The 21069-nt window shown below is 36.9% G+C and overlaps 1 protein-coding gene across 1 annotated transcript in view; it reads right to left on the reverse strand.

Moving 5' to 3' along the window:
• The window catches only part of DCC (DCC netrin 1 receptor), a gene marked incomplete at both ends in the record, with an annotated part of 1196613 nt that overhangs the window by 343243 nt on the left and 832301 nt on the right, over positions 1–21069 (reverse strand). Inside the window, one exon of the mRNA XM_080714768.1 lies at positions 11006–11160. Within this exon, the coding sequence (XP_080570894.1) occupies positions 11006–11160 (155 nt within the window). The remainder of the gene's footprint in view (positions 1–11005; positions 11161–21069) is intronic.

The raw sequence follows: 21069 nt of genomic DNA on the forward strand, positions 1-21069 counted from the left end.
GGCTTTCTCTGACCTCCTATCTAGAATCATTCCCATCCTCTTCATTCTACATCCTCCTCTTAAGCTGTTTAGTGCTATTGCATGCTTTATTATGATTTGCTCATCATTCCTCTCTATTACTGAAATATAAACATCATAAAGGTACATACTCCGTCTCTCTTTACTGCCCAATTCCCAATGCTAAGACTAAAGTGGAGCCCACTGGGTGCACGCAGTGACTATTTGTTGAATGTGTGAACAGACAATTTCCAAGATGATGTTTAGACTAATTTGGAAAGTGAAAAATGGGCTCATGTGGGTGGAAAGATGGACTATGTGATGAATAAACCAGCATAAGCTCCTTGCTCTTAGAAATATTTGATAAAAACCTAAAAGGAGAAATAGACACTTAGAAAATAACCTGAAGGAGAAGAAAAGCATTTGAGAGAAACATGGTTATATAAGGAATAATTAGAATCAAGTAGCAGAGTAATGAAAAATTACAGCAGCAGCAGCTATCATTTATGGAAGGCTAACAATATGCCAGAAGCAGGTTAATATCTCACTTAATCATCATAGTTACCACTTAAAGGAGTACTGCTGTGTTCCTATTTTGAACTTGATAAAATCCTTAAAATATCTCTGTAAGATACACATGAACTCATTTTACATAGGAGGTAACTGGTTTAAACTATCTAACTCAACTAAATTAATTAGTAAATCAAACCCAGTCAGACTTCGGAATTATTGTTTTTATGTATCTTTCACTACTTCTATTTGGAAGTTACTTGGATTGACCACGGGTTTGATTTTGAGTTGATAAAAAAAACTCATGATCATTTTCATCCCAAAACTAATGAAAATCATCTTCCCTTTTATTTTTAACAGCTATGACAACAAGAAGTAAATACTGTCACCTTAAAAATCTTGACATTTCCATCCATAGTAACCACCCTAACTGTAATATATCCTATGATCTGAAACTCTTTCTCAATTCCACTCCTTCTTAGATGTGATTGGGGGCTTCTCCAGGGGGAGAGAGTGGGCTAAAGCAGGAAAGTTTTTGTGTCCATGTCTACCGCTGTCATATATCTTCCTCCAGTAGAATTAATACCTTTATTAAAATAATATAGGACAGGAACTTTGGACATAAGGAACAATAGTTTCTCACATTATTGAATTTTGTGTAACGTATAAGATTTATTATTTTTACAGCATGAAGAATATAATCTGGAGTTAAAGAATCCATTAAATAGTTAAATGATTTTAAAGTGAGCTCTAGTTATAAAAGTCCAACTTAATGTTATTTTCTGCTGGTGGTATATTATAAATAAACATGTGATACTTTTGAAAGGACACTAAAATAGCTGAGTGTGGTGGTGCATGCCTATAATTCTTAGCAATGGAGTAAGAACCTGTTTCAAAACAAAAAATAGAAAAGGGCTCAAAGATAGCATGCATCTGAGTTGGATCTCCAGTACCACAAAAACCAAAAATCAAACCAAAACAAAACAAAAAATACTAAACTACTTCATATAGCCAACATTTTGTGTATTCGATTTTTTTTTTTTTTGGAGTGTGCTAGGGATTCAACCCAGGAGCATTCTATCTCTGGGTTATATTTCCAGCCCTATCATTTTGAAATAGGGTCTCACTAAGTTGTGGAAGACCTCACTAAGTAGTTGAGGATGGCCTCTAATCTGTGATCCTCCTATCTCAGCCTCCCAAGTACTGGGATTACAAGTATGTATCAACATGCCTGGCTTGTGGCTTGCGGATTGAATTACATACACATTAAATTATACATTAATTACATACATATACCTTGCAATACCAACTTTATTTTAAAAAAAAGATGAAATAAATTTGATCCCATGGTATGATTTAGAAAAAATTGACATATTTTCATCAAAATTTTATCCTTAAATTTTTATGTTTCTGTGCTTTGAATATTTTTTAAACAAATGTTGACACTTTCATCTCTAAGGCATCAGTATTTTGAGGATGGGTCCTTCAGGAGGTGACTATTCCAAACAGTGCTCAGCCCCCATGAAAGGATGAATACCTTATAAATAGGCTGGAGGAAAGAACTAGCACGCAGCCATTTTTGTTTTTCTGTTATTGCTGCGATGTGAGAATACCGCATGCATATCTTCTTGAGGATGTAGCAACAAGGTCTCATCTATGAATCAGTGAACATGTCTCATGAAACACCATAATTTCCACCAGGGTCTTGATATTTAGTCCTTCAGACTATGAAAACTAAAGCCTTGTGTGAGAGGACTGAGATGCAGGCTCCTGCTTGAAGGGTTAACAAAGCAACCCTGGCTCCTGAGAAGCAGCTTGGGATGCCAGGCGGGGAGGCCAGCACACTTCCTCTAATCAGTGAGCTGTGAGTCTTGCCTTCAAGGTCGGAAGCAGCTCCGGCCCTCTCTCTGAAGGTCCTTCCCAGCATAGACATCTCTCAGAAAACTTATCGGTATGATAAACAGCTTGAGATGTTATGAGCAATCACAGGAGTTCTTTGCTACTAACTGTAAAACAAAAAGTTGTTTTGAGACTAGTCCTTTAGCTTTACTCACACACAACTATTGTTGCTTTAAGGTAACGTTATAATGTCTAAAATAGTTAACTCATCTATGGATCCCATGGAAGCTTTCTGTATAAAAGTCTGATTGCTCTTTCAATAAAACATGCAGTGTACGTGAGACCTGCATTCCCTGAGTCCCGTGAATCGGCTTTACCCTTAGGTCTCCGGTGCACTAGACACTGACACCTTGGGTATGCTATTATAGCAGAAGAAATGGACTAAAAATATTCTTGCTTTTTTTTTCTTTTGTATCCTCAGGAACTTGTAGAAGGCTAAATCCCTCAGAAGTTTTGATGAAAAAAATTCTCATGGACTGTATAGACAGAGTGCTCTTGCGATGACGGAGTGTATAATATACATGTGGCAAAATGCTAGCTCTAGTTCCTTTCTATCTTTTCTCTTCCTTAGTCATGTTCGTAACATTCCATAGAAGGAGTTCCCTAAAACTACATAACTCAGTTCTTTAATCTTTGGATTAAGAGGTTTTTTGGTTTTTTTTTTTTAAGCTGCCCCAGCAAGATGACAATATCCTCAGAGATGCACAGGATGCCTTTTTCTCTAATTCAATTTAGCAAAAAAAAAAACCTGCTTTCATTTTCAGTAGGATACATAATCACACCAAGCAACTGAATCCCAAGCGATTTATGCTCAGGGAACCTCTTGAAACATTCTCATTTTCTTTCTTCATATCATCCAATATTGGTGGGAAACAAGCAACACCTTTCAGGATTATTTCTCATGAAGAATATAATGTTTCTAGATGTTTGGTGATCAAGTGAATAAGCCTAAATTATGCTATGTGTTCAGTATAAAAGAAAATTACAGACAGGCAGCAAAGGCTTTTTAAGGAAATGGAACTTGTCATTCCGCCTTTTAACCCAAGCACCTGTTTATCTTTGTCCTTCCCCTTGAGTTGAGCTTCATACAATAATCTCATTTTAATCTGAGAAAATATTTAAGCAAACTTAAGTAAATAAGAATATTTGTTTAGGTCTATTTAAATTTTTTAAATAAAAATTTTCTATTAAAGAAATACATAATTGATTTTTTTATATTCAAGGGCACTAATTCTTTTAAACATATATTTAGTGAAATCTGCTCAGTTATGTGCTATAGAGTACTGGTTCCTTTACACATGGGACAGCATCTGGCATATTTAAACATCTCTCTGTGAAGACTGGTACTGTCCAAAATAGCTTTTGAAATAGCTTTTTGTAGCAACAGAAATGCTTTATTCACTGTTCGCTACAGCAGCCAGTAGGACAATAAGATGGAGGAGTTAGATTTTTTAGTTTTTAATTTTATTTAAATGTAAATGTTACCAAGCAATTGCAGTGTAGCTAATGTGATTGAAAAACTTAGTTCTGGATTTTAGTTGAACCAATTGAAATTTAGTTACATGTGATTAATGATTATTCTATATAACAGTACAGGTCTAGAACACAGAGCAAAATTATAATTTTTGAATGAATCCAGAAAGCATATAGTAAATCATGTTTGCCTTGAACTCTTCTAGTGGTGAATAAACACTCCATCCTCCTAAGCCCATCGCTAATTTTTCCACTAATGTACATCATTATGAAAATATATCTCGCCTAATTGAACATTAAATCCAAATGGATTTCTTAAGCCTTCTGTTGCTAAGGATGCAAAGCTATAAGCCTTTAATGTCTCCCATCTTATATTTGTGATACTTGAAAACACATTTTTGCTTTGAAAGAATTTTTAAAGACTAATATAAATATCTGTAAATTGTATATGAAAAAAGACAGAATACCAATTCTTATCATTAATTTTTAATCTTGTATGTGACCAATCAGACCATTGTCACATGACCAGTGGTCAACATAATTATTGGAGTCATCCCAAATATTTGCTTGAATCACCTTGTGGAATGGTTAATGATTGTTAAAAAAAAAAAAAAGCCAAGAGGTTAACTTGTTTTGCTTAATTTACAGAAACATCCTAAAATAGCAATCACTTCTAGGTTATATCTCCACCACACATTATATGCAAACCAGATTCTTCTTTTAACCATTCCTCCATAAAATGGCAGTGCTGATACATTTTACAGGATGATAAAGTGTTTTATGATCCTAAGACTTTATAATTTAGTTAAAGATACAAAGATACACATGGGGAAAGTGAGAAAACAAGGCAGACTACATCCTCCCGGCAAATTGTCAGGAAAAATGAACTAGGGAAAAAGTTACAGAGCACATAAAAGTGCAGGTTGCGTAGTAATCAAGCAAGTTTCACACTGTAAAATGAGGCATTGTATTAGCCTTAAGTACTTGTGTGATTACCCTGTGAGCATCACACTTTGTTTCTCAGTGCAGTACAGTTGGGGTTAAGTTCTCCTTTGATCCTGTTGCAGTCTGGGGGGTTTCTTTCTATTGAGTGCCTACAGGACAAGACCCATCTTCACAATCTAGGAAGAGTGTAGTAAATGATAGCCTCAATATTAGCTGAGGAAATGATATTGCAGCGATGAAGAAACTTGCTCTAGAGTGTAAGTTAAGGGACAGGATGTAAACTTTTCTGTTGCATCCATAAACACCATGCTAGTAGAGCCTTATTAGCATTTAAAATAAAAGTAAATGCTGGGCATGGTGGTGCATGCCTGTATGCCCAATATTGGGAGGCTAAAACAGGAGGATTACAGGTTTGAGCTCATCCTCAAAAATATAGCAAGAATCTTGGCAACTTAAGTGAGACTCTATTTTATTTTTTTTTATTTTTTATTTATTTATTTTTTTTGGTGGTACTGGGGTTCCTGGAAGCCCTTCTACCTCCGGGCTACACTCCCAGACCTATTTTATATTTTTGAAACAGGGTCTCCTAAGCCAGCGCGCGCAGCTGGCTTCGAACCTGCGGGATCCTCCTGTCTCCGCCTCCCAAGCGCGGGGATTACAAGCGTGCGCCACCACGCCCGGCTGAGACTCTATTTTAAACAAAGAATAAATTTTTAAAAATGGCGAGGGGTAAGCTCAAAGTAGAATACTTCTGGTTCAGTCTCCATTACCAAAAAACGAACAGACAGACAAATAAGCAAAGTAGAGAAAAGCAAATACAGATATGCCTCTACGTACTGTATGCTAAAGTCACTCAACCTGGGGGTTGCTTTCACTCATCTTTTAAGTGACAGAATATAATAGACTTAAGAATATGATTTACAACTCTTAAATATAAAAGGGTTTTGTATATAATTGAGTTCTGGTCTTGCAAATAGGCTTCCTATTCCAACTCGTGCCCTCAACCCTGTATGTGGTTCAATTTTACAATCCTTTATGATTACACTGCCTTAAGAGTATCTTATAGAACCTCAAATAATAATTCAAAAATTCACCACATGTGGTATGGAAAGATTAGACATGTCTTAAGCAGGCAAGGACTTAAATCCTGGCTGATAATACAGTGGAGAAATTATACACCATAAAGGCATGGGAGAAAGAGCAAAGGTTTAGCAAAAGGAAGATATAATCAGAGAATACAAGCCTTCGTATAAATCAAGCCTTTCTATTCCTGGTGATTATTTCATAAACTGGATCTCAGACTGTTGATCTCTTTAAATGATTACTATAAAATGTATGCACTCTAAGAAACAGCTGCTCTCTGATTTATATTTCAGACATATTTCCATCAGTTTTTATTCCTTGAAAATATGGTTTTCATAATAGAATTGATATTTTCAAATAATATGAAAAACTTGAAATTCAATTTATATAAAAGCCAGGTAATTTTAGTGTACAATTACTATATCGCATTTGGAAAAGCAGTGATAAAAGGGGCAACGAAACGCATACCCAGATGAGAACCATTTTCAAAGATAAGATCATTTTGTCACAGAGTAAAATATTGATGGAAGCATTTTTCTCTTCCTCTGGACTCAGTCCTGATTGTCTGGCCAAAGAATGAAGTCATTCTTTTTTATTTTCTTTAAAAAGGAGAGGGGAGGCTTGCTAGAAGGGGAGAGAAAGATGGAAACAGACAGACAGAAAGGAAGAAAGGGAAGGTGAGGACCCAGAGACACTACCATTTTCCTCACCAGTTGGTGTGTTATTAAGCAGGCTTGAAGAAGATGAAGTCTTGCTTTTCTAAGTGCTACTTTAAAATTACCAAAGTGGTATTTGGTGTTAACAACAGAAGATAAAATACATATGCAGGACGTATTAGTCATGATAATATAATTTATTTATCCTAATATCTGTAATAAACACAGCAAGTGAGCTACAGAGTACTCTTAATAGGAATGAACTGAAGGAGTTGGCTAACTGTTTTACACATGCAAAGACTATTCCGCACAGCCTGCTAATGTAGGCTGAGCTGGTCTGCTCCGCCCCTCTACTCAATAAGAGATAAATTAGCCAATGGCAATGTACATGAAACAGAGCCAAGGCAGAGAGAAAATAAAAAGAAATAATCTCTTTCCTCTACAGTGGTAAGAAATAGAGGTAATGTCATAAAACAGTGCTGTTTTTAAATAATGGCCCAAACACAGAGAGCATTGGACATTCTAAGACCATATTGCTGCCCTTAATAAAAAGAGTCAAGGCTCCATCATGCTTCTAAAGCAGAGAGGGTGTCCACTTTCATTTTCTGGAGATCATTTATATGCTAAAAGAATACCAAGAAGCAGTGTGGTTTAGCCAGTTGAGTTTTTGCTTGTTATTATTTAGTTACCTTATCATCACATGCTAACTGTTAAGCCAAGTACATGCCTATCGAGGCCAAAGGCACTGAGGCCCTCTACACAGACTTCTCACACTGCCTTCTGCATGGGAGAATGCATGACGCATAAAGCATGAGGGGCCTCCATTTATAACACAAGACGAGTTTAAGGAGGTGACTGTGATGCAATTTAGGCACAATAAATGAGGTGTGTAGTAAGCTGAAACTATTATAGGTAATGACCTCAGATGCGAATCTTTGATTCAGATTGGCTTACAGTCTATTTAAATAAGTTCCTCTAAGTTCCTTTATTTGAGCAATTCTGTTATTATCAAATATGTCAAAATCTCACTTCCCCAAGAAGATTCTGAGATCCTTAAGAATGACTAATTCATTACTATTTTATGGAATGAGATCATAGTTTTTAATAGGCCATGTCAACAAGGAAAATTCTTTTCTGTCTCTTGATTCTATATGTATGAACTATAAAGAGTAAATACACGAGCCGGACATGGTGGCACAAGTCTATAATACCAGAGCTTAGGTGGCTGAGACAGAGGATTACAGGTTCGAGGCTAGACTCAGGAATTCAGGATGCCTTCAGCAGTTTAGTGAGACTCTGTTTCAAAATTAAAAAAATAAAATAAAAAAGGGCTAGGGTGTAGCTCAGAGGTTAAATGGCCCTGATTCAATCCTTAGTAACATGCACACATGCGCACGCACATGCACACACACAAACACATACAGTGTAAGTCTATGAAGTGATTCATAACTCAACTGATATATTAACATGGACACTGTGAAGTAGAAATTTGTATCATCTATTGATGCTACTGATTTAAAAACACACAGCAACAAAACATTCTTGAAAATAAAACCCCAGAGCAGGGCCAGCTTCAGGGGTGTACTACTGATAAAAGTTGCTAAGAAGTTCCCATTAATAGATAATTCACAGACTGGATGTTCTGTTGTATATGTTACAATTTCTTAACCATTTTTAACAAAGTGTCCTGTATTTTTGTTGTGTAATGAAGTTATTTCGCCAGTCTTCCCTGGGAACCTTAGTTTTGTTTTAATAATTGCTGAAAATCATACAATATTATTTTAAAATTATTACGAAAGCTTTTTTTTTTTTTGCAGTACTGGGGATGGAACCCAGGGGCAACCTACCTCCAAGTTATACTCCCAGCCCTGTTTTTATTTTATTTTATTTTATTTTATTCTATTTTATTTTATTTTATTTTTTGCAGTACTGGGGATGGAACCCAGAGGCAGTCTACCTTTGGGCTACATCCCAAGCCCTATTTCTTTTATAATTTATTTGGAAACAGGGTCTCACTAAATTGCTGAGAACCTCACTAAATAGCTGAGGCTGACTTTGAACCTGTGTGATCCTTCTGCCTCAGCCTCCCAAGCACTGGGAATACAAGCTTACGCGACCACACCCAGCTTTTTTCTTTTTCTTTTCTTTCTTATTTATTTATTTATTTATTTATTTATTATTTTGTGGGCCTGGGGATGGAATCCAAGGGCATTGTATTTCTGAGCTACACCCCCAGCCCTATTTTTTACTCCATTTTTTAAAATTTTTGAAACAGGGTTTCACTGAGTTGTGAAGGGCTTCACTAAATAGCCGAGGCTGTCCACAAACCGCAATCCTATGGTCTCAGCTTCTGGAATGCTGGGATTACAAGCATATGCCACTACATGAAACAGGGTCTCACTGAGTTGCAAAGGGCCTCACTAGGTAGCTGAGGCTGTCCTTGAACACCATCCTCCTGTCTCAGCCTCCCAAATGCTGGGATTACAAGTGTGTGCCACCACGCCCAGTTTAAGCTTTTATTTCTATAAGGCAAATATTTGAGCAACTTGTGAGGCTCAGCCCTCCCCTGGATCAATATTCTGATCTTTGTAACCTTGGCTAGGAGGAAGAAAGACTGAAGATTGTTCCAGGAGTAGATTATCAACCAGCAATCAAATTGAATAATATGCTCTTTCTTCTTTCACATGCTGATAGAAATCACCCAAGATGTGACCTAATACAAAAATTATTTTCTCACATTTACCAGCTGAATAATTTCTATCTAATTTGTAGTTCTTCTTCTTCCAAAAGCATACGAATCCATGTTTAAGTGAGACATAGTTTTACATAAAACAAACAGGAATAACAGTAAAGTAACATTATTCATTGAAAAGGAAAGAAACAGAGGAGGTTCAATATAAAAAATAAGGACAGCTGTTACAAGGATTCCTTTTCTTTAGCTTTTAAATTAAAATAAACTAAAATTGTTTAAGGCATAGGTTTTTTGTTTCAAATGAACAATTTGGAGCCTCTTCCCTTATTATAAATCAGTTATAAATCACGTAGTCATCATGTGTTTTATAGTTTTTCTCTGTGATAAGTAGATTAATACAGTGACTCTTGTTAGACTATCATTACATATTTAATTACTTTGATAAGGTTTTATATTTAAAAGTTTTATGTCACCAGGCATGGTGGTACGCTTGTAATCTCAGTACTTGGGAGGCTGAAACAGGATGATCACAGGTTCAAAGTCAGCCTCAGCAATTCAGTGAGGCTTCCAGCAACTTATCAAGACTATTTCCAAATAAAAAATAAAAATAGAGCTGTTGAGTACCTCAGAGTTAGAATATTACTGCACTGAAAGAAGAGGAGAAAGAAAAGAAGAAGAAGGAAAAGGAAGAGGAAGAGGAGGAGGAGGAGGAGGAGGAGGAGAAGGAGGAAAAGGAAGAAGAAGAAGAAGAAGAAGAAGAAGAAGAAGAAGAAGAAGAAGAAGAAGAAGAAGAAGAAGAAGAAGAAGAAGAGGAGGAGGAGGAGGAGGAGGAGGAGGGAGAGGAGGAGGAGGAGGAGGAGGAGGAGAGGAGGAGGAGGGGGAGGAGGAGGAGGAGGGGGAAGAAGAAGTTGTTGTTGTTTTATGCTATTATTCTTTTAGCTTTAATGTTATACTCTTTCTAGATAAACTCAGAAAATGTAAAAATTCAGTGATGTAGCCAGGCATGGTGGCGCAAGCTTATAATTCCAGTACTTGGGAGGTTTAGACATGAGGATTGGGTTTGAGGTCAGCCTCGGCTATTTAGTGAGGCACTTTATAACTTAGTGAGACCCAGTTCCAAAATAAATAATAAAAAATAGGGCTGAGTTGCTGGGCGTGGTGGCACACGCTTGTAATCCTTGTGCTTGGGAGGCAGAGACAGGAGAATTGCACAGGTTCGAAGCCAGCTGCGCTGGCTTAAGAGACCCTGTTTCCGAAAGTAAAAAAGTATAAAATAGGTCTGGGAGTATAGCCCAGAGGTAGTAGGGCTTCCAGGAACCCCAGTACCACCGGAAAAAAAAAAAAAGTAGGGCTGAGGGATAGCTCGGAGTTAGAATGCCCACTGGGTTCCAACCCCCATACTGCAAAATTAAAAAAAGAAGAAAATTTTTCAGCAAAAGAGGATGGAATCCAATGATGATGATGATGAAACACTGTTTGACAGGAAACACTGTTTCTCAGGAAATGCATATGCAGGCTGGATGGATGGACTCAGCCTTTGTAATTAGTATTTTGCCAATATGGAGACACAGCGTACTTGAAAAGTCCAGTTTGCCAAAATGCCCCCTTAAAAACCCTCAAATGAAATAAATATGTTCCTTCAACAACCTTCCTTCCATTTGGCTGCTTCTAGAGCTCTGTGAGTGGACTAGAGGATGCTGTGGATAAAAACACCTGCTTTTTCAACACTGCCCTCCCGTTTCATACTCACACTCAGGCTGAGTGGCCACCTTGATGGGTTGAGAACTCTCCCCTGGCCCCCACTCATTGTAGGCAACAACTCGGAAGGTGTACATGGCTTCTGGCTTCAGGTTTCCCACAGTTAGCTGAAGGGACCCAGGCTGTGTTGTATTCAATGCTCGCTCCCTAGGAAATCAAAGTTGCACAGAAAGATTATTCCAGAATGATCACTTTGGGCCCAACCTTTATTTGGTGTACATGAGTAATGGGTAACCAAAAGGTTACTCACTCACTTAATGACAACCCTGGGACATAATTTGAGAGCTCTGAGGCTTACTCTGGGAAAAAAAAAACTTACTGGAAAAGCCTATAAATAAATGTTGCAAGGTTTGGGGGGAGTTCGAGTTTATGTATTCTCCACGAAATTTGCAAACTGAAGTCTTTTCCCTTGACATTTTACAATTCGGAATTCAAAACTCATGAGAAAACAAAGAGCTATTAAAATAAGAATTAAAAAAAAACATCTGGAATGCAGACAGGAAGATGCATTTTGTAAACATTCGGCTAATGACAGAAATCAAGGTTTCAATTATTGTACAAATTGGTCTTTGTCAGTATTGCCAGCAAATGCATTTATGCCTTCTCTCTCATTGTAGCAAAAGAAAATACAGATGTTAAGTGCTCCTGTGTATGTACGGAGCTTGGGCTCCTGTGGTTACTTTAAGTGCGGTTATTGAAAGGAAGTAAATTATTTTTGGGGTACAAAGAAACAGCCACAGATGTCTGCTCTCCTTGTTCTTTATGTCACATCTACATATGTTCAATACATTTATCAGTTAATAATTTTTTCTATGTGCAAATAAATGAATTAATTTTTGATCACTGTGGGATTTACAGCATATATTAAGATAAACCATGGATAGGGATTCTGATATTAATACAAAAGAACTAAGGTGGGTATGGTGGTGCATGCCTGGAATCCTTGTACTTAGGAAGCTGAAACAGGAGGATGACACATTTGAGGCCAGCCTCAGCCACTTACTGAGACCCTCATCAATTTAGCAACTACAAAATAAAAAGGATTGGCAGTGTAGTTCAGAGGTAGAATGGGCCTGGGTACAATCCCTTGTACCAAAGAAACACAAAGCATGAGAACTATTAAGGTATTCTTAATCGATGCACATGACCTGGACCTTCTAGATATCCTCCTCTGCCTTTAACTTACCTTTGAACGGTAAGTGGAGAAGGATCTCAACTGTTTCTTACGATTTCTATTCCTAGATAATACCTTATAACTCTCAGTGGAATTATATGAACATTTACATTTTGCCATTGAGTTTTTTTTTGTTTTTTGAAGATATTTAAAAGAAAAACCTATTTTTTCTGTCAGGGAAAATTCGGTTTTCAAGAAGAAAAATTAAAACAAATGCTCCCAGGAGCATGAATGGTAACTGTTAATCTATGGATACTCTCATCATAAGGCAGGGGAGCTCTGCTAGCTCATCTTCAAATTAAAGCTGTCTTTTTCATGTGCTAGACTGTATTTCCCAGCCTCCCTAAAGAAAAGATGAGGCCCATATGATTGAAGGTATGTGATGTGTTCTTTTCTGGACTTGGCCTAAAAACCTGTGCACAGCTAATCCTTCATTGGCTCTTCCATTGCCCATGGGCTTGAGGTAGGCCAGCATGATTACTTTAGAAATCATACATGATGATAAAGGGGTCAAAGTTCAGAAGAATTCCAAAACGAACCGGAAAAAAACTGTTATCCGGAAACATAATGTCTTAGAGAGTCCTAGCTTAAATGATCACATATTATTGGGCTTAACTGGTATTTGTTAGCATAATTTTATCCTATATAGTTAAATAATTAAAATATGCACCTGAGGAGGGGTTCTTGTCTAATGGGTACAAAGTTTTAATTGGAGAAGATGAAAACGTTCTACGGATGGACGACAGTGATGGTGGCATAACAATTTGAATATAATGGCACAGAACTGTACACTTAAGTATGGCTAAAGTTATAATATTATGCTATATACATGAAATTATTACAAAGAAAAAATGCCCTGCATGACTCTCAATATAGTGTGAGGTTAGATAATACTTCTAAATTACAGTGTTAATGCCAAGTGTGTTGGTACATGCTTGTAATCCTAGACAGATCACAGGTTCGAGGACAGCCCCAGCAACATAAGAACCTCAGCAGCTTATTGAAGCCCTACTTCAAAATGAATAAAAAAGGGCTGGGGTTCAGAGGCGGAATGCCTCTGAGTTCAGTCACTAATATAGCACACAAAACAATAAAACAAAGCAATTTAGCTGGTGAGAATGTAGAGAGCAGAGAATTTGTATACACTATTAATAGGAAAGAAAATTAGACTAGCCATTAGGAAGGATAGTATGGAAGTTCTTCAAATAATGAAATAACAGATCTACCAGTTATCTCACATCTGGGTAATATCAAAAGAAACTGATCCTATCAAACAGATACATGAATACTTATTGTGTTCTACTCATAATGGTTAAAAAGTCAACTTAGATTTCCACAAATAAATAAGTGGATAAAATATGGTATATATACACAATGGAATATTACCTAGGCATTAAAAGAATGATATTCTACAATTTGTGGCAAAATGAATGGAACTGGAAGAGATAATATTAAATGAAACACATCAGACAAAAACAATAAACATCACATGTAGATGTTAAAAGAGGGACATATGAATGCAGAATAGTGATTAGTAGAGTCTGGGAAGGGTGGGAAGAAGGAAAAATTCAGAGAGTTGAGATATTGGGTCCCAAAACAGTTAGGTAGAAGTAATAAGTTCTAACGACTATAGCTCAAAATAACACACTATTTATATGAAACTAGGAGGAAGTCAAAGTTTCTAAAAAATAATAATGAGAGAAGTTAATTATACCAGTGTAATCAGTATATGTCATATAAGTTGAAATATCACACTATGCCTCAAAAACATGTGTGCTTACTATTATGTGTTAATCAAAATTTTTAAATGTTTAAGGAGATGGAAATGCTAGCAATCATGAACTGATCATTGTACATTGTACACATGTATTGAATTCTCACATTGAACTCCATAAATATGTACCTAAAATAATTGAGACAGGTGTGGTGGTGCATGCTTGTAATCACCACACTTGGGAGGCAGAGACAGGAGGATCGCACAGGTTCAGAGCCAGCCATGCTGGCTTAAGAGACCCTGTTTCCAAAAAAAAAAAAAAAAAAAAAATGTATAAAATAGGGTCTGGGAGCATAGCCCAGAGGTAGAAGGGCTTCCAGGAACCCCAGTACCACAAAAAAAAATTGAAAAAATTGAAAAAATTGAAAAAAGCCAGGCGTGGTGATGCACATTTGTAATTTCAGCATTTGGGAGGCTGAGACAGGAGATTCTCAGTTCATAGAGATCCTTGGCTACTTAGGGAGGCCCTTTGCAACTCAGTGAATCCCTGTTTCAAAATAAAGAATAAAAAGTGGATCTTGGGGCATAACTCAAAGGTAGAATGCCCCTGGGTTCTATCTCCAGTACTGAAAAAAAAAAGAATACTCTCATAATCAAATTAAATATCTTGCTATATATTGCTTATCAAGGTCAAGAACATAAAATTTTTATGTATAGAGTCTCATGGACACCTTTTTATGGAATTGTTTTATTATTATTATTTTATAGATGCAAAAGTGAGATTTAAAGAAATAATATGATTCCTCCCCCCCAAGGACTCACATTTAAAAATTTAAATTTAAGCTGGGCATGGTGGCACACGCTTGTAATCTCTGCGCTTGGGAGGCAGAGACAAGAGGATCGAGCTGGTTCGGAGCCAGCCTCGCTGGCTTAAGAGACCCTGTTTCCAAATAAAAAAGTATAAAAAATAGGTCTGGGAGTGTAGCCCGGAGGTCAAAGGGCTTCCAGGAACCCCAGTACCAATAATAATAATAATAATAATAATAATAATAATAATAATAATAATAATAATTTAAAAGGACTAACATTTAAAAATTTAATAAAAATGGTATCACATTTAAAAATGAAATCTGAAGCTTCATCCTCTAGATTCAGCATTGATAAAATTCATAAATAGTGGAGAAACAAAGGATCTATTTATGTCATAGGCATTTTGGGTGGAAGATGTAAGACCCTAGCAGGAAAGAGGGGCCATATACGTTCAGAAACCACTGTTAGGGTAAATTTCTTTTCCATTCCTATAAATAAATCATCCCACAGTATCTTTTCTAAATCTTAAATGACACTTCTTATCAAACATCATATATGCATACCAAATTTCTTGGGTGTGTACAAAGAAAGCTTTTCTAATTGACTATATTCTTATAATTACTCAATAATTTGGATAAGACAACTGTATTCCAGATCACGCTTGTATAGACTTTGAATAGCCCTTCTTCAAAGGAAGAAAAGTTAAGAAAATTTGGACTTAGCCAGGTAAAAATATAGAAGATCATGTAATGAAAATGCCACTTAAATATAAAAAAAATATGCTGGTTTCTCTACAGAGTCTCCCTAAGTTGCCCAGGCTAGCCTTGAACTTTTGATTCTCCTGCCTCAGCCTCCCATATAGTAAGACTACAAATGTGTATGTACCACTGCACTCAATTGCTCTTTTGCTTTCTCGTGTCCAAACTGGGGTGATAGAATGGCACTGTGAGAAAAGAGCATTTCTTAACATGTTATTCTTCACAATTTGTTGAGTGACAAGGCCCCAAATCTGCCAGAAGGTTTTTGTTCTTGATTTTCAAGCATCAACAGCTATACACAAAACCTTACAAGTCATTTCCCTGAATTCATTTGCTCTGAATGTCGGCAGCACAGTTCTGATAGGCTCAGGAGTTGGATAAAGAAGGAGAAAACTCTGTGAAAGCATGAATGGTTCCTCCTGAAGAAGGCCCATCTGCTCTTATCTGATATATCCATCTTCAATTCTTCAAACTGGGCTTTTACTATTGTTATCCAGAGATTTTTCTGGCCTTTCCATCTTGGACTGGGACCGAATTAGTGATCCCTCTGATTCTGAGACTCCGTTTTTTGGACCACTAGACATTTATGGTTCCTCTGGCTTTCCTGGTACAGTTGGACACTTGGAACTATACTGCTTTGGACTGTAAGCTGGTTTAATGAATCCCTTTTTATATTTATGAGTTCTGTGAGATCTGTTACTGTAGTGAACTCTGACAAATACACTGTATACGGCTCTTCTGCCTCTCACTGGGCCAGCCACCACTGGAAAAGTGCAGGGACCCAAACGTCCTGCCTCTCAGCGAAATTCTCTCCTACAATTTGAAAACACAATTAGTCTTCATATCTTCACAGCTCAAACCTAGTCTGTGAGCAGCAGAAATACTGTCAGACAAGGCTTTGCCACTTTACTTTGCCCCTGACTCTGAGTCCCTGGGATTGAATTCAGCTGGGTGAAGAAAATGGAGTGAGTTGCCTGTGCCTTCTAGAAATTATTCACTATAAATCACACACTGAAAATAGAGGATATATGAAGTCTGAAGACCCCTGTTGACTAAAATTAACTGCAGGCAACTTGTTCTCTTTGGCCATCACAAGAAGTCTGCAGAAGTGAATTAGTAAGAAACATTCATTTTTTAAAAATAAATTCAAGTGTTATGAGCTTCAGATCACCTGGTTTAAGTTTTCAGAAAGTATCTGCTTATATTCTGGAAGCACACACTCTGACCAAATACTGAAAATGCTGCTGCTTTGCTGAGGCCAATGAGTGCCACTATTGAGCACGGATACATATTGAGGCTTGAAATGAAGCAGGTGGAATGGAATGCACGTTTCTACAAACTGCACTGGGACCTCGCTCTGCTTAGGTTATATTCTCCTGTGCCTGGAACTGCCTTTGCTCAGTTCACACTTAAATACGTATTACATGTTGAAGACAATGATGGTGCTTTGGTGCTGGGGACTGAATCAGGGATGTTCTACCTCTGAGCTATACCCCCACCCGATTTTAATTTTGAAACAGGGTCTCACCAAGTTGCTGAGGACCTTACTACGTTAATGAAGTTGTTCTTGAGCATGCAATACTCCTATTTCAGCCTCCCCAATACTGGGATTATATGCTTGATCCCCCACGTCCAGTATAATGTATTATAATAATAGCTTTTCCTAGTTCTTTTTCATCAGGTTTCCTAGCTTTCTAACCTTTATTGACAGGAATGCCCTTTTAACATCCATAATCTCCCAACTCGATGTCTACAACCTGCGCTGGCTGCAATTTTGTGGCTCATACATTCGCAAGTCCTTGGGACAGTCCAAACACCTTCATAATGCGGTCCAATCCTTTTTCACATTCTTATGCAATGAGCCACCTGGCCCAGGTATCCATGGTCCTGCCTGCCTCTGCCTTTTTTCATTCTGTTTTCCTTTATTTGTTTTTATTTTTATTGGCCTAGAGTTGCCTTCTTTGGATTCATAATTTCTTCTCAATTCAGTAAAATCTTATTTCAAATGAAATCCAATTTGAACCCAATTCAAACAAAATTTTCTGGGTGTAGCTTAGCATCATGTCTTTTAATTCCAGCAGCACTGAATATTCTTTTTTGTGTTTTCCTTGGTCTTGACTTACATAACCTAGTGTAGCTCAAATCATACTGCTTTAGTGGACTGTCTGTTTCTTCAACTTTTTTGTGAATTATTTTGGAAGAGAGTCCCTATTCCACTCAGATTTGATTCACATTCAGCATATAAACCCACTTGGTATAAAGAATAGTTATGGTGCTAATAATCATAATTTTAAAAATTAATACATAAACAAATTGAACATTTTATGAGATTAACTGCATGAGATCTTCACACAGCATAATTTTAGAAATGCCTAAAAGCCTAGAATTGATTCCATGTTCCATCAAATTTAATTGTGTGATCTTTGGCATGCTATATCACTTTACTGGGTATTGATTGCGTTATTTGAAAATAAAAGAATAGGATCTACTCAAATAAGCTTTTATATTTTAATATGCTTCATTGAAAATAGAAAATAACTGATCTATGGAATTTTTAAAGCTGTATTTAAAACTTTGGTTTTTAGAGTTCAGAAGTAAGTAGTATTTACAAATTAAATAGGATACAGCTTCTTAGTGAATTATTTGTAACAAATCGCTAGTATACACATAAATATATACTGTCTTGGCTAAGTGTGCCAGGGTGTTAACACTTAAAACTGTGAGTTGAGCAACAAATGCTGTTTTGAAGTGACAAATATCCAATTAGTTGCTTTTAGAAGGAACAATTACATTAGTGTTCTTTTTTAGGAGAATTGTGGTATTTTTAATGAAAATATTCTTAGCATCTTTTTTTTATCCACTCCATTTTCATTTTTATTTCTTTAGCAAGAGCAAGAATGGTGAAATAAAGATTCAAAACTGAAATATGGTGTTTACTAGAAAGGGACTCACGGTGACAGCAATAATACCCAATACCTCCATCCCCCCAACTACAACAGCCCTGAGGAGATTCATTGCAAGATAAAACATAATGAGGAGTGGAGACTGTCAGAGGCATTTTCAGTATTTCTATCAAATTTTGGTTAAAAAGTCTATTTTTTCTTAAATTTCTTAAAAAGCATAAACCTAAGAACGGGCTTTTCAAGAATGTATTTAATATGACCTTTACTTCAATATCTCATACATATCCAAGAGACTAATTGCATAACAATTAATTACTACAGATCGCAAAATAAAAATCATATTTTGTGGGAGAAAAGCTTTTGGTTTTAAATTATGTATTTATTAAATACGTCTGTCATCAAGATTGCTATGACCCAAGTCTGGGCTCTCTTCTCATTCTGGTTTCTTGAGATGAGTCATCGTGTCCTTCTCAAGAAGCCATCTGTATGCTGCCAAGTTCCGGACTGATCACTGTAACCTAATCTTATCAGAGGCCCAGATTCCTACTTTAAGGCCCTCATTCATAGTCCTACTGGAATTCTGTAAAGGCATACCCAATGTAGCATGTTTGAAACTGAATTCATGGTCTTCATTGTCAAACCCGGGTATCTTCCTCAGCATCCTAAAGTCATAACCGCACCACTTTCTCTACTGAAATATATCAGACACCAGTAAATGTCCTTGTCAATGCCTGATTCTTGCGATTCACATGCAATCCATCGCCTGATTCTGCCAGTTTTGCCTCTTTAGCATCTCTCAAATTTATGTTCACTCCCCCTTCTCCACTGACATAGCCTTCGTCTGAGATTTGATTACTTCCTGCTTGGATTACTAAGGCAGCCTGATCCATGGCCTCTAGCCTCCCCTTGGCTGGCATCTGGTCTACTTTCCACTTTCTGGCCACAGTCATCTATCTCTTCAGAATATAATCCTGATCATGGCAGAGCCATCTTCTTATGTTTGCTCATGGAAGTATGTTTCTTTCAATAGGAGGCTTTTAACTCAGTGCATACTTATTTATTCACCAGTAGGATAATTCTCCCAAAATTATTAAATTGCTTCCAAAGAAATTTTGGAGTTCTCTACTATTTCCAACACAGTACCAACCACATTTTTTACTCATATCTAATATTTATGAAGTAAATAATATAGATTGTTCATTTACATATGAAATTTATTGTTGCATTTTCTTTAATGTGCCATATGTTCATTAGGAGAATTAAGTCACTACTCTCTCACTCACCCATCTAAAACTGTTTTGAGATAGAATGGAAAGAGTTTCACATTTTATACAGAATTAGAGGACCTGAGATGGTGGTTAATTTTGTCAAGCTTTAAATCAGGGACAATGTGATGCTCTGGATTCTGAGTCTTGTTCTTTCCATCACAATACACTCCATGGATAATAAACTTCCTAAGCTGCAGAGTCCTCAACTCTGAGGAGCAGGGAAAGAATATGTAAACACCATGTTGAAAATGTAATGCACAGTGAATTGTAAAATGAATTCTCCACGTCAATCATGCAAAGTGGGTCTCTAATCCTGAGCCGTGAGCAGAGTTCTCTGAGGTTGCATACCAAGCACAGAAAGCATCAGTGCGGCAAGGTGGAAGGCCTGGTCCAGCCTTTGTTCTACAGCAAAATAGTGTGTGACCTTGAACGCATCAGGAGTACTTGGCCTCCTCCCTGCTTCATTTGCAAATTGCAGATACTAGCCCCTAATCTGCCTACCTCACCGTGTTATTGTGAGGATTAAAATGAACAATGCTTATAAGAGTGCTTTAATTCTCTCATCTGAACTTCCACTTTACTTTCTGTGAAGCTCTTTTAGGAAATAACTTCTACTCTGTGTGTAGAGTGAAGAGATCATTAGGCTAGAAACCTTGCATTTAAATCCTCATTCTAATGTCTACTAGTTGTATAGCTTTGTAGGCAACATTTTCAGTCTTTCTGAATGTATTCATCTCTAAAATGGTGATTATACTAACTACATTAACTGATAATCAAATGAGCTACTGTTTGTGCAAGTAATAAATTCCTCGCTATGTAAAAATCAGGAGCCAGATGTGATGGCACATTCCTGTAATCCCAGTATTTAGGAACTGAAGCAGGAGGATTGTAGGTTCCAGATTACCCTTAGGAGCATACACTCAAGAACATGGCAAAACTATGCTTTAAAATAAAAAAGTAAAACAGGATGAGGATGTAGCTGGAAGAAAGAATGCAAGAATGTCCCTGAATTTAATCCCTACGAACACACACATACACACACACACACTCAGGAAATGCCCCTGTAGTTCATTTATTTTTATTTCTAACCCACACCATGATTTACTTACGGCACTAACAAGAATTGGGTGCTCTGGGTGCACCAGGCAAAGAACAAACATTTTGGGCAGAAAAAGCAATTCAGGCACTTTTTAAAATCTACATTTAATATACAGAACCACCTTCTATTTCAGGTACTATTATTATCTCACATGTGGAAGCAAAATCATCAGAAATTGGTCCGAAGCCACAGAGTTGTTAAAATTCTGAATCAGGATTCAAACCCATATGGTTCACTTCCATAGTCACAAAGCTTAAACCTTTTAACTATATTGTGTCATGCTCCAAAAGTAATTTTTGGTTGCTGAATTAGAGTTATAATTTTCTTTGC

This window comes from Muscardinus avellanarius (genome assembly GCF_963383645.1).
Source record: "Muscardinus avellanarius genome assembly, chromosome: 17".
Classification (NCBI taxonomy): Eukaryota; Metazoa; Chordata; class Mammalia; order Rodentia; family Gliridae; genus Muscardinus; species Muscardinus avellanarius.